Source organism: Caretta caretta, chromosome 9 (genome assembly GCF_965140235.1).
Source record: "Caretta caretta isolate rCarCar2 chromosome 9, rCarCar1.hap1, whole genome shotgun sequence".
Lineage (NCBI taxonomy): Eukaryota > Metazoa > Chordata > Testudines > Cheloniidae > Caretta > Caretta caretta.
The window spans coordinates 91448074-91463077 of record NC_134214.1 but is presented as its reverse complement, the minus strand read 5'-3'; the positions used below and the strand labels follow the sequence as shown (position 1 = coordinate 91463077).

Here is a 15004-nt window from a genome sequence, read left to right as displayed (position 1 = left end):
TGCTGGAGCTGAGACTTCCATATGAGGAGATTATTCCTTGTGAAAAATCTATCTCTACCTCAAAAATGAAAAACAATTCAGCTGATGTGGGTCCTGTTGCTTTTCTGATATTTTCTCTTTAAGAAATCACAGCACAGACCGAGGCCTGTGAGATTAGACAAGACTGGAAGCCTTCGTTTCTTAGCAATGAGGAGTTCACGCAGTTGATGTTAGAGGTAAGAAGAAGTGAAAGATTTCTGAGCTTGGGGGAGTGGCGGGCTCAGGGGTACAGTGCCTTTCATCTCTCGGTCATTGCATCCATTAGCACTGAGACTACATAGCTCGTTCCTGGAGAGCATCGACTGCCATCAGATTATTACTATTACTGTTATTGCTTATGTTATGGCCTGGGAGCCTCAGTCATGGGGCAGGTCCCCATTGTACAAACCCAGAATAAAAAGATGGTCCCTGCCCCATACAGAGTTTACAGATGATAAACAACTTTCTGTTACTATCCACCTGGTCTGGCTTTGAGCAGGTGGCAAATCCAGTGTGGGGAGAAAAGGGCAGGAAGCCACCTCACAGAACAGCCACCAGAGCTGACAGATGACAAAAGCTGAATGGACCTGGAGATTGAGCGACCCGCTCCCTCCCAGGTCTAGCCTGAAGCCTGTCAGCAGGACAGGGTGAGAAAGCCCACAATGCTGTTGCATGCCCTGTGCTGTACCTGTTTTGTGGCTAAACAGAGAATAGTGAATCCCACCCCATCTGCCAGCAATGCCTTTGCATGAAACATGTAGAGGAGAAAGGCCCTGGTTTTCGCATACAAAAGTTCTTAGCAGGTGGAGACACATCCTGCAGAAGAGCTGAGATTTCTGCAAGCCTTTCTTAGAGAAGGCTGCTTCTGATTCCATGTGGCATGCTACCTCGGCTGTGAGTTATCCCATCGGTTGAAAGCAATTGCACCAGAATAAGGGTGTATGCTGGGCAGCATTGCAGTGTCTTGGTTATTCCTTTTCATCAGGATGTGATGAGTGACCTCCTTGGAAAAGTCTGTTCATTCTTTCCAGGAGTTGCTCTCACCAAACAAGTTAGTTCATTCGGGTTTAATCAAAACAGACACCAGCCTGAGAGAGATGGCAGGGGGAAGGGAGTTTGTAATAGCTCTTTCTCTGTGTGACCGTATCACACCGTGTCCTGGTTTGGTTTTTAGTCACAAAACTAATCTGGGCTGAGACAGTTTGGGACCTTTATTTTCAAGTCTCTATTGCTCTTCATGCTTGAGCCAGGGCTGAGTGAGTGAGGAGGAGAGGTGATCAGGGAAGGGGGAATGGATGGTACCTGCACCACCCATCTCTGCTGCCTGTGAACTAAACTACAGAGCATCATTAGCTTTGGTGTTGGAAGAGATTGCTTTGTTTGTTGTGCTGACTGGAGATAAAACATTCCTGAACTTGGTAGCTGTCCTAGAAGAATAGGGTCCTGGGCTAGTCATACAGGAAGGAAACACACTGACTCGGAATGAAGGGAAAGAGAACTTCAGCTCCAATGCTGAGTTCCCCATCGTGTAAGCTCAAATGCTTCAGGGCCCCGCTAACTCTGTGGAGTTTACACATGCTATTTATACATCAGAGATACAGTCATCCAGCAAGGCAGAAGTAGGGGCAGCCATTGTAGATGAGAAAAGAGAAACCAAACTAAAGTAAAAAACAATAATTTCTGTAATCTGTTAAACAGGTGTAAGTAAAATAAATAACTTTTTAAATCTCGTTGGCTTTAGCTATAAATTGGTAAATCTGTATCTGTCTGTCTGTCGTTTCCATTCTGTGCTCACCGTGATGGTATGTGACATCTCTGTTAGTCAGTAGGTTAACAATTGCGTAAATTGCTACATATAATCGGAGTCACTGAAGTCAGCAGGATTGTATGGGTGGTGAATGAGGAATCTGACATCCTATATCTTGCTTCATGTTAAATCAAGACTCCGTGGATGCAAAATGCAAGTTAAATTAATGCTAATGAGAAAGAAATTAGCTAGAAGGACTCTGAATGAGGCACCATGTTTAGTAATTACTTTTATTCTTTCTATGCTGAACCACAATGGATTTATGTTGGTTGCAGAGTGTTAGAGGCGTCACTTTTGAAAACAATTACCTCTATATTGTATTTGAAGTACAGGTACATTCTTATTTTTCTCCCTGTCTTTTATCATTAGGCATTAGATGGATTTCTCATTGCACTTACCACTGACGGGATTATTATTTATGTGTCTGATAGTGTCTCCTCTCTTCTTGGACATTTACCGGTAAGTTCTAACAACATAACGCTTGGACGCCTGGTTTTTAATTTAGAATGTTCAGATTGTTACACGCCTGAGACTCGACAACAACATCCCTCTGTTTGTGTAGCATGCACACTCCCCCAGCAAGCTCAGGGGTTGTGTACAGAGAGCCTTCACAGAGCTCCATGGGGCTGTGTGATATAGCTCAGTTACATCGTACAGGTGGCCTTGTGCCTGCCATGCACAATCTGACCCGAAGATTGTTATAGAGGAATGAATTCTGCCACCCGCATTGAAATCAACATCAAGATTTCCATTGACTTCAGTGGGGTCAGAATTCGGCCCTGTGCAAGAAATAGCTTTCTGATGCAGCTGCAGTGTCCAAGTGGCTTAGCCAACACAAGTGTGCATGAGGAGGATATATAGTGTGACTGATATTTTCCCTCATTTCTCAAATCATATCTTCCTTTCAGGTTAGTAATACTGTATACCTGACTAATATCCACTGCCACATTGCGAATTGGGAGTTGCAGCATTCCCCACGTGGGGCCTGCTGGGCTGTGAGATGCTTCAGCTGGAGAAGCACTGTGTGACTTCACTTTTACTGAGAAACCTGTCATGTGCTGCAATACACTCACACATCTGGTGTAGTCAATTTCCATTCAGTTGTGCTTTGTCATACACAATATTAGCCATATTGTGTCTGTCATGGAGGCAAGAACTAACTGGATGAATGTGATGCCTTCCTTGGCTTATGTCATAAATATAAAGGGAAGGGTAACCACCTTTCTTTATACAGTGCTATAAAATCCCTCCTGGCCAGAGGCAAAGTCCTTTTACCTGTAAAGGATTAAGAAGCTAAAATAACCTTGCTGGCACCTGACCAAAATGACCAATGAGGAGACAAGATACTTTAAAATCTGGAGGGGGAGGAGCAAAGGGTCTGTTTGTCTGTGTGATGCTTTTGCTGGGAACAGAACAGGAATAGAGTATTAGAACTTGTCAGTAAGTAATCTAGCTAGAAATGCGTTAGATTTCCTTTTGTTTAAATGGCTGGTAAATAAGCTGTGCTGAATGGAATGTGTATTCCTGTTTTTGTGTCTTTTTGTAACTTAAGGTTTTGCCTAGAGGGAATCTCTATGTTTTGAATCTAATTACCCTGTAAGGTATTCACCATCCTGATTACAGAGGTGATTCTTTTACCTTTTCTTTAATTAAAATTCTTCTTTTAAGAACCTGATTGCTTTTTCATTGTTCTTAAGATCCAAAGGTTTGGGTCTGTGTTCACTTATACAAATTGGTGAGGATTTTTATCAAGCCTTCCCCAGGAAAGGGGGTGTAGGGTTTGGGGGGATATTTTGGGGGGAAAGACGTTTCCAAGTGGCTCTTTCCCTGTTCTTTGTGTAACACTTTGGTGGTGGCAGCATAAGGTCCAAGGGCAAAAGGTAAAAGTTTGTACCTTGGGGAAGTTTTAACCTAAGCTGGTAAAAATAAGCTTAGGGGTCTTTCATGCAGGTCCCCACATCTGTACCCTAGAGTTCAGAGTGGGGAAGGAACCTTGACAGCTTATGAACCCAACAGACCCTTAGGGAGTATCCCAAATTGTGTAAAATCCCTCAGTAATAGATTTTGCATTAGGATCTCTGACTTAGCTTAAAAAAAATGCAGAATCATAGTAGCCACAGCTTTCTGTACATCTGAGGCCGCTTATGTGTGTTGTTTGTTCCACCAAATGTCTGGAAAATATTGTGGTCATGGAATGTGCTCTTGATAATGCTGTTTTCAAATAATGTACAGATGGTGTGAGGGCTAAATCTCCCCACTTTTGATCAAACGCACATGGACATTAGACGTGTCTGAAGCCTGAGGTTTCTGGGAAGAATGTGTTACACTAGGAAGCAACAATTTGGTACAGAAGTTGTTTCTATTCCCTCAGAAGTGTAGTTAGTTCTACTCTTTGGTTCCAAGCATGTGCATATATGATAGCATGTCTACCTCTGATTTTTTTGCCATGTTTTAACACATTAACTGATATGATTGTAAATGCTAGTGTAGACAGGGCACAAACACATGTTGCCTTGACTCTGACTCTGGTCAGCAGGTCAGAGAAGCTTAAAAGAAACCACATTCCATTGGACTATGCAGTTCCATTCACCTTGAAGTGCTTTGTGAAATCGGGTTGATTTCACTGGAATTTTGTATCAAAAGAAAACCAGGGGAAAAAGTTCTGATGATGTTGAAATGATGTTTCAGCACTTTTGCACCAAAACGTTTTGGTTCTGAATGTACTTTTTGTTTCCGTTTTCAAATATTGTTGTTATGTTGCATTATGCTATACAAAATATATTTACAAGTTGAAATTGAAACAAAACATTTCAATCCACCTGCAACAAAAGACATTTTCAGAATTTTCCTTCCTGGAGAATTTTGAAATGTTTACCTTTTTTTCCTAATTTGGAATGCAGCCAAATTCTGAAATCTTGAAATCCTTCTTGAAACAGAGCTTCCTTTCTCCACACAGCTCCACTTCCTGTTACAAAACTATCAACAAATGCTTGTTTCCTGGAACAAATGTGTCTGTAGTGTGAAAAAGGGGTAATTACAATCCCCTTGGTTAATCCAAGAAACAGAAAAGCCCTGTGTAGATTCCGGACTTGACACTGAGCTACGGTCTGAAGAGATTTGACATCAGAAATTCACTGACAAACACTGTTAACTTTGAGTTATTGGACACCTGAATGTGAAATGAAGATGTCCGTGAGGGGCTGTACCACAGCCCACTCCCCGTGTGTCTGTTGCTTGATGGAAAGCTGAGGTAAACCCCAATAAACTCTGACACCATTCCTAGCGTAAGCCTCTTCCAAGCCTACTCCTTGGTACGCTTTGATGCAGCTCTGGTGTCAGAGTTTATTGGGGCTTCCCTGGCTTTAATCCTCTGAGTGATGGGGAGATCCAGGGGTTATATGAAAGTCTTTCCTTTGGAGTAGCACAAGGTTCCCCATGTAGTTGTTTAGCTCAGCTGCATTTTACTACAGAGGTTATGATGTGGATAAAAACCTTCATTTTTTTCCATATGGACCACTGATTTTTACACAGAATCCCCTATTTATTTCCGTGGGGAGTATCACGTGCAGACTCATGTCAGGATATGGCCACTTCACCTTGAGTGGTCCCTTAGAATATGCGCTCACTACATAGGTTAAACTATCTGCTCATCCTTGTATTTAGCTGTGACTCTCTGAGTACCTTTCCCTGACCTGAAGAAGAGCTCTGTGCCACTCAAAAGCTGGTCTCTCGCACCAACAGAAGTTGGTCCAATAAAAGACATCACCTCACCCAGCTTGTCTCTCTAATATCCTGGGACCAACACGACAACACTGCGTGCTTTCTATTTATGTCAGACAAGCAGAGAGTAAGATGGATTTTTTCCTGTACAGAAGAAAACACAGGATTAATGTTTCTGCTTATTTAGGATGAGATTGTATCTTTACTTCCTTCTCTCATTAGGGGTGTTGGGAGGATAAATATATTAAACGATTGGGAAGTGCTTTGAGATCAACTCAGGAATAGCAGTATATAAGAAATAGGTATTATTATTATTATAATTATTACAATCTGTCCAAGAGCAGTGCAGAGAATGAGAACCACAGTTCCTCTCTCTGTCTTCCCTGTACCGTTGTCTAATGTAACTTCCTCATGTTAAGTTGTCCTGTTAAAATGACTGCGTCTGCCCCACCGTTCTACCCATTGATCAAAGTGTTTGTGCCTCTGGACGGGTTAATGCTGTACTGTTGAACATGACAAAGCATTCTTTTGTATCAGTCAGATTTGGTGGACCAAAATATATTAAACTTTCTGCCTGAGCGGGAACAGAGTGAAGTGTACAAGCTCCTTTCTCCACATGTGCTCATGAAAGATCCTGTTGCAGCTGATGTTCTAAACCGTAAGCATCTCTCCAGACTATGGTTAAGGGGAAGATTCTAACCAGCAAACGGCTCCCAGGGAGAGTAACGATGCTGGCTTCTCTATTAGATAGTGCCGGTTCTCTTTCACAGGTTTCTAAAAATTCAGCACATCATTAAATCTGGTATTTGCCCTTTGATGTGTCACGTAATTTTTGTTGTTGTTTATTTCTGATCACAATCGAAAAATGAAATGACTCCCTTAGATTACTCTCCTGGGGTGAGATTCGGTGGTGAGCCTCTAAGGCGTGGAATTCACAGCCCAGAGGGAGAGCTGGCTTTAGCGGGGGCTTTTGTTTCCTTTTGATGCTGAGAGCATTGGAGAGGCCCTGGGTGGCTTGTCTATATTACGCGCCTCAGGACTACAGCTCTGCACACTACAGCCCTGTCCCCAGCTTGTGAGGGGATCCTCCAGAGTCAGCCTGATGACTGGCTTCCCCAGTACCTGTGCTGGGGGAGCCCTTCCTCAGACAGATATGGGATTTTCAGGGTCTTTGTATGCTGCTCTTGCCCCTTTTTATGCAGATTGGGGGCCGGAGGAAGGCAGGGTGAGTATATCACCCTCGGGCAGAGAGCCAGCATATGGCCTAATCAGTCCCCACTTAAGTATCATTTAAGCCCTCAAAATAAGATTTACCTGGAATTTCAGCGGTGCTCAGGCCTTGTGCTCATCCTGTGCACAGGGGAAATGTCACCCTTGCTGGAGATTATATAATCCAGGGAGTTTGTGCCTCAGAATATTCATTTGTAGTAGAGCCTGATCAAAAGCCCTTTCAAGTCAATAGAAAGATCCCCAGTGCCTTCAACCAGCTTCACTGGGGCTTGTGTACGTGGCACAGCAGTGTGCCTACAGGGAGGGGAGTGATTTCTAAAGCACGCTAATGTGTTGCATGCTCATTGGTCTGTGTAGACCCTGCTTGTGTGCACTAAAAGTTCCCTAGTGCCCTTTAACATGGTGCTGTTTGAGAGTGGTTGTATGTTAAACTAGGAAACTTGTAGTGAGCACCAGCAGGGTCATGGATCAATTAGTGTGAAACAAATTAGTGGGCTTTAGAAATCACACCCCTGGAGTGCGTACACTGCCACACTGTGTAGACAAGCCCTAAGGGATCTTGAGTGCAATCCTGGTCGCAGGATGTCAATAGCAAAAGTCACTTTGACTTCAGTGGGCCCAGATGTTCAGTCCTAGTACAGCAATATAAATAGGAGGCTATAGAGAATAGGGTGGGGGATACTTTTTCTTAGCCTAGCAGACAGATAAGTTTCTGCAGTTGCTGTTTATTTACTTTGGGATATCGGGAGCATCCCAACAGAATGTGCTCAGATACCACAGTGACGGAGTCTGTATAAAAACCTAGATAGATTAGATAGATGGAGTGTGTGAAAGTGCAAACATAGGGACTATTAAAAATGTTCTTTTCTCTCTCGTTTCAGCTGAAAAGCAAATAGAGTTTTGCTGCCATTTAGCAAGGGGAAGCTTAGATCCAAATGAGCCCCTAACATATGAATATGTGAAATTTGTAGTGGATTTTAAATATTTTACTCATGGTAAGTTATTGCTTCAGTTTACTCTGTCTCTGCCTCTCTCACTTACCCTCCGTCTTTGACCAGAGCCACCTTAAATGCCTTGTTGCACTTTAAAATGACATGTAGGCAGCAGAATGGACTGTGCTACCGATGTGGTAAGAGTCGTTTTCCAGGTGACAGCTGGGGTGGTCATTGGCTGTAAGGGTGGGGGTGGAATCCTCTGATTGTTTTAGTTGATTTCCAAGAGACACTATCAAATAGTTCAGATGCTACATTTGGCCTTGTGGTGCTACACATTTTTGAAAACAGTCCAGTTCATTCAAAAACAACCTAAAATGCTCTGGTTCGCTCAAAATGACACTTGGGAATGTTATTTGTTACCCTCAGTCTGTATAGGAAATCTGCAAAATCTTGAACCTTCCAGGATGGTGGATGCAAAAATGGCCATTTCCTGGAAATAAAATAAAATGAAGAAAGAGAGAGAGAGAGCGAATTTTCTGGATTTAATGTTGAAAATGCCCACATGAAAATGTTCTGCCTGGCTCTAATTCTAACATATAGTACAAGCTGCAGTCCTGTTTACTCGGCAAAATGTTCAGGGTTCAGAAATGGCATCAGTCATCCTTTCTTTCTCCCACTTCCCTTCTGTTCTTCACCTGGTAATTTTAATAGCCGTCATACTTTTGAAAGCCTGTCATAGCATGCTCGGTTCTTGCTGCCAGATTCCAAAAGGACCCCTATTATGAACTACTCTACATCAACAACCTTGAAACAAGCCCTCCTGTCAATCATTTCGAGATACAGGGTTTCTGTGCTGAATTTAAATGAATGGTGTTGTGTGTGTGTTGGTAATGGCATTGATTGCATAATATGTATGAGAAGTTTTGTTCACCATCTTTCCCATGATAGGCAGCTCAGGAAAGCAAGCGCTGTTTGGTTTACCACTCTCCCTCGGGCTGGGCCACATGCAGTATTTCTAACTACCAGCAAAATTAAGGCAAAATTCTCCCCACTAAGCCACACTCCATGTCTCCATTGTATAGTCTGCATCCATTCCTGGCAGTGAACTTCCAGAGATGTCCACATGGTTTTTCTGCATGGAACAAATGCAGAATATGATCCTCTGGATCAATATCATACATGTAGTGCAGCTAGGAGAAGAGAATTTGGCTAATCCACTAGTGAATTGTTTGCAAGTAAACTAAGATTCGTGTTTTCTGCTGTTTTGGTCTGTCATGGTAATTCGAGCTGAGATCTACAACGAACAAAGATCTTTTTCCCTAGTAGGAATGCTAAAGAGATTTTCCACCTAACAGATAGTTGAAAAAGCATAAACAAAATGTAACGAAAGTAATAAACAAGAAACCAACAGCTGAATTTCACTGTCTTTGTTTTAATGAACCTTGCAGTGCTTCTTGCCTTCTTAAGGTGCTTTCAGCTGGCAGGCTTAAGCGCATACACTTCAGTTGAGCTGAAGCTGTTACAAACAGGTTTTCTGCAAAGCCGAGGATTAGTAGTTGCACCTGTGTAACCTTTCCGATGTTTGAGCCAAGAGAGTCTAGATATGGACAAAGAATCCACCAAATAAGTCTTAAATGATCATCATTTGAACAAGTTTTAGGGGGGCATGTCTCTGATTGGCTCTGAGCTGTGCGTAGAAGGAGCTAAATTGTTCTGTTTTGTTGGTTACTGTATCTGCCTTGACATTTTCTTCTTGAAATGCTGATTTGGCTTGTGTTTTGTTGTGTTTGTCTAGTGCCTACACCCTCCTGCAATGGCTTTGAATCAGCTATCGCAAGAGTATTCAGGTCAGCCACAGAAGAGCAGATTTGCCTTGTAGCAACTGTTCGTCTTGTTACGCCGCAGTTTTTAAAGGTGAGAGCCCTCGGGCCATGTTTCCCTTTTCACACCAGGGATCTATAATCTATTTTAAAAAAATGATGCTTTCACCACAAGCGAAGTGAATGGATATTCAAGTCTGCTCATTCCTAAAGGAGAAATCTTGCAAAAGGGCCTTAAATCCTGCACTTTGAGAGCTGGACAGTGAATTATTCAGAGCTGAGGACCTGTGGATGAGGGCTGGGGATGGGAATTAGTGTCTGTAGTTTGCTTAAGAATAGCGGAGAACAAAAGAGGCTCTCTGCGCATTATTGCATTGCCCAGCGAGTGCGGACTTGCATTTGAGAAGAACCATCGATGATAGCACGAGAGGGTCCTCCTTAAGCCATATGTTCAAGAAGTTACAAGGAAACACGGTTTCCAGCTGAACCCCGGGAAAAGCTGTATCTCCGAAAGAAACTTGCCAAACTCACCGACTGTGTAAGAATACTGCCTGCTCTTTTCTGACCATGGGAACCATACTTTTTTAACCCACTGTTTATCCACAGAAGGGCACTATGTATATACTGTAATAAAGATAATAAAATTCAGTTGTGGCCCATTAACTGCCAGAGTGGTAGTTAGCAAAGAAATAACCTGCACCATTGGTTTATTATTATTTGTTTATTTGTATTAAAATAGCACTTAGGAGTCCTAGTCATGAATCAGGACCCCATTGTGCAAGGTGCTGTCAAACACAGAGCAAACAGACAGTCCCTGCCCCAAGGAGCTTACAATCTGCTGGACTTTAACATTGCCGTCCTTACTCAGACAACTCTCATCTAAAGGCTGGTGTACACTGAATGTTAGGTTGACCTGGCTGTGTCACTCAGGGGTGTGAAGAATGCCTTCCCCAAGAGACATAGTTGAACTCACCTCAGCCCCAGAGGAGACACCACTCGGTTGGCGGAAGAATAAGTCAGTTTATTCTCCAAAGAGTCCTTGTACGTGTTATAAAGCTGTGTTGTCACACAAGCCATTTTCCTAAGAGTGAAATATTAAAATGCACCCACTGTTCTGCAGGAGGTGTGCAACATTGAAGAGCCATGTGAAGAATTCACATCGAGACACAGTTTGGAGTGGAAGTTCTTATTCTTGGACCACAGGTGAGAGGATTGTTTTTCAGATATAAATACAACATGTGGTGATTGGAGAATATACAAACCATGGTTTAGAAAAGGAAAACTGTCCAGCAAATGTTGTCTGAGCCCCCAAGCAGAATATTTCACATTAAATGAGAACACTAAGGTGACACTGGTCAAAGCCTACACTTCATGCCTTCTTAAAAGCTTTGCTCTCTTTCATATTTAAGGGCAGTAAGAAACTGTGTTCGTCTTCCATTAATGTGAGCTGGAAATATAGCACATATAAAAATGTCCAGGTTCATTGTGGTACTAAATAAGTTATTAACATAGAACCACGTGGGCCATATTCTCCGCTAGTGTAAATAGGCAGAACTCCATTGATTTCAGTTGGCAGCAGCTGAGAATCTGACTCTGTTCTTTGCCCTGTTGATTTGCATCTTGATATAGAATTAAAGTTTTTTTTTAAAAAAGAAACAAATTAAAAGAATGGATAGTTGTAATTATTGACTTATTTTGACTGAATGGAGATAAGATACTACTGGGGAGTGAAATAGACTGGAGATCACTTGGTAAAACTTTTTTAATTATAAAAGGGCAAGTGTCCTTCAAAAAAAGCATAAAGCCTTTGTACTCTTGCTTATTTGTGTGTGCGCATGAATACCTAACAGTATTACACACGTTCCCTTCTTCCATAATGCACAATAGTACTATCCCCGGAGAGCGCAGACTCTAGCCATGTACTTACCACTGGAAAACCAGGCTGAGAAATAAAATTCCTTTGCTGAAGGCTTATTTTCTAAAGAAACCCAAATACCACCCTGTACATTCAGAGAGAGAGGGGAGATATTGCAAGAAATGAAAATGAAATTAATATATTAATCAGAATAACTACCCTGGAAATCCTGTCTTGAGGTACTGATGAGAAACCACTTCTGCTGCAGTTTTGTTTGCATGTTACTCATGCTGTCGAGGTCTAATTAATGTAACTTTATAAGAATTGAAATTGGTATATGCAGTAGCCTAAATTTTTAAAAGTGGATGTCTAAAGTTAGGCTAAGTCAATACTGAGATATCTAAAGCAGCGACTGGTTCTCAAGGGGCTGAGCACCCAGCAACTTCTGTGAAGAAAGCTACCAGGAGCTGGCCTAAGAGCTTTAGTGAAATATATCCAAGTGCCTTGTGATGAATCTGGGATGTGACTCAGAGAGGAATTTTTCTATTTCAGTCCTGGTGATATCCCCTGTGAGAAAACCATTGTTCCTGAGCGTAAATTAAGCTAACATAGGCGTTTAGCTGGAGTGTATTGCAGTGCCTGATGTCAGCAGTGAACATGGAGCCAGGAGTGTGCTTTCACTCGTTCAGTCATTGGTTCAATGCACAATTTAATAGAATAGTAGGGGCACCGCGATTCTTTCATAGAATATTGTCAGCTATTTCTCAAGGATTATTTTCCACTTTTGCGGGGCTGATCCTGAAAGGTGCTGAGGCCATAGGTGTAGCTGGTGCTGAGCTCTACTCAGAACCAGGGCCTCGTTCGCTCAGACCTAGCGTCTGCAATGGAGCGCAGAAGCAGGTTAGGACAGTTCTGCTGAGCTATATAAACATCGACCAACTAGAAACATCTGGAGCCTAAAATTACATAGAGACATCATTTAAGGGAAAAAACAAACCGGATGCTTTTGTATTGGTCTGTTTCTGTTCCATATTCTACTCCCTCCTCCATCGTTTGTTGCTCTAATTACAGTATTGTTAAAGGATCTTCTCCTGCAATCCCTGCACTTCAGTGATAACTTGAAGTCCATCCCTTTAGCCTTTCACACTGCATGCAGTCACTGATCTCCTACTCAGAAAACTTGAACAGTTCCTTTAGCACAGGGAATTGCAGACTTCCTTAGCAGTGACTAAGCTAGCTAAAAACTTTCAGATTGCTCAGCCAACATGCCGACTCCTTCTCCAATCCCAGGTTAGAAACATTTTGTGGTTACATTCTCAATTAAAGAATCAGTTCCTCTAAATTATGATGACAAATCTGAAAGCATTGCACTTTCCTGAGCTGCTTAAAATGTTTGTCTGACGTTCCTCTGAAAGAATTATTGTCATGAAGATCAGTATGTTATTTCAGGCCCAAAAGACATTGGCTTGGTGGCATAGACAGACAGAAATAAAAGCCAGTTTAATAAATACACGTTCTGTCACATTTAATAGAAATCTGGGTCAGATAAAGAAAAGGAGCACAATGCTCTGTAAAAGATATTTTGGGTAAATATGACTCTCTTGTTTCTATTATTGTAGGGTCCCCTAGGCACTTTCCCCAGCTGTCCCAAAGAACTCACGATCAGAGAACGCTGACATTTGCTTCCCACAGATAATTAATGATGTAGGAGCAGGTTTTCAGAAGTGCTGAAAACCCGTGATGAGAGCTTGTGCTGCCTCCTAATGGCCACAGGAGACCGTTATGGCATTTGGGTGTAAGGGTCTTTGGCCACCCCTCCTTTACCCCAGCCAACCTCCTTTTGCAGGTGCAGGGAGTGTATAAATTGTGACAGCCCTAGGTGATCCTCCCATGGCTGGCTATGCTGTACTTAGAACCACTCGGTGTGGATGGAGTAGTGCAAATTGTCCCTAAAACGGGGGAGAATCTAGCTCTACTCTGGCCTGGTTTACTTGTGTCATGTGGATGTGCATTTGGTGCATTCGGTATGGTCTGAATCTAGTGCAGTGGTTCCCAAACTTTAACAGCCCACGAACCCCTTTCACTAAATTGTGAAATCTCATGAAATCTCATCCTAAAAATGAATATTTCCAGGGATTTAAATTTCCTCCACACTCCGTGAGGCTCCTGCTGCTGGACCCCGTTGACCACCCCAGTCAACTGAGCTCCACTGAGCTCAGGCTGCAGGTCCCGCTGACTGCCGGGGCTCGGGCTGCCAGCTCCAACTGCCCAGCCCCGCTCTCCCTGGGGCTCGGGCTGCCAGCCCCGTGTGGAGCGCTGGGGTTCGGGTGGCCAGCTCCCCCGCTGATGGGGGCAGGGTTCGGGCTGCCAGCCCCAACTTCTCGGCCCCGCTCTCCCTGGGGCTCGGGCTGTCTTCTCTGCAACCGGGTCCCACCTGCTACCTCCAATGCCCGGGGTCCTCTGGCCACCATGAGTGAAATTTTTCTGGCAAATCCCCTGTAATGTTCTGCGAACCCCAGTTTGGGAACCACTGGTCTAGTGGTTGATGGCATTTAGCTCAGGCAGTAGAGGCTCATGCATTAAGATCCAGAGATACCAGGTTCAATCCCCACTCCTGACAACCCCAGTGTTATATTCACCCCCGATCAGAAAGCTCTAACGTTGCTTAAAGGTGGCAGCTGCATTTTGTTTGCTGTCTCATCAGCAGGTGCTATTTATCTCTGAGGGCCAAATCTATCCTCCCTTGTGCCAGTGCAACTGTTCACTGGGAGGAGCTGAGAGAAAACTGTGGCCTTTACTCATTTTCTGTTTCATTATTTCGTCTATTTCGTTAACATGTTAAAAAAATCCAAACTTTAAAAACTGAAACAGTAAAATCCCAACTAGCGCCATATTCTACTTCTGCCTTGGGAGTGTCCCCTATAATGGGCTGCAACCCGCTGTCATGAAGGCCAGTGTGAGGTTTGCCATTGATTTCAGTGTGAACAGGATTGGACCCATTAAGAATGTAGCTGTGCTGTGCTATTGTGTGGCTTGCTCTGCTATCCACGTGAGTGTTTGTATCTCTTTATGAATGTTCTAGCTTAGAACCATAGCAGATGACAAAGATCTATGAAGTTATTCTGGCTATTCCCTTTCCAGGACTGGTTTGCTTTCTAGAACACTTCCTAGTCCTTTGCCATCCTTACGTCCACAGAGTAACAAAACTCACTCTCAAGATGTTTTTCCTGATAGTCACTCTATGTTTCCCCTTTCTTAATTTCTTCCCATTGCTCCTACTGATAGTCCCCTGTTAGTAACAGCATCCTCAGTGATTCTACTCCTTCCTTGACATTTTTGCCTTTCGGATGTAGACAGTTACCATGTTGCATGCCCACCTGGCTTCCTCATCTTTTAGTCGTCACTTAACCAGTCTACACGTATGTAGCAGTTGTAATCTTTTCTCATAAAGCTTAGTTAGGTTTGTTTCTGTTCTCTGAACTCTTTCTAAATCTGTTTGACCATGTGGTGTCCAGAAATGAATGCAGATTGCAGTGGAGCTGTATCATATATCGACCAGGACTGGATCTTTTTCTAAAAGTTACGTTATAGCTCAAGGAGAAGTTATGGGTTTGGTGCA

At 43.0% G+C, this 15004-nt stretch overlaps 1 protein-coding gene across 2 annotated transcripts in view; it reads left to right on the top strand.

Annotated features, from left to right (window-relative positions):
* The window catches only part of PASD1 (PAS domain containing repressor 1), a 163746-nt gene that overhangs the window by 113712 nt on the left and 35030 nt on the right, over positions 1-15004 (top strand). For both annotated transcript variants that reach the window (XM_048864438.2, XM_048864439.2), the window contains exons 4-9: positions 124-215; positions 2195-2284; positions 6083-6203; positions 7657-7770; positions 9506-9624; positions 10651-10733. In XM_048864438.2, the coding sequence (XP_048720395.2) occupies positions 124-215; positions 2195-2284; positions 6083-6203; positions 7657-7770; positions 9506-9624; positions 10651-10733 (619 nt within the window). The remainder of the gene's footprint in view (positions 1-123; positions 216-2194; positions 2285-6082; positions 6204-7656; positions 7771-9505; positions 9625-10650; positions 10734-15004) is intronic.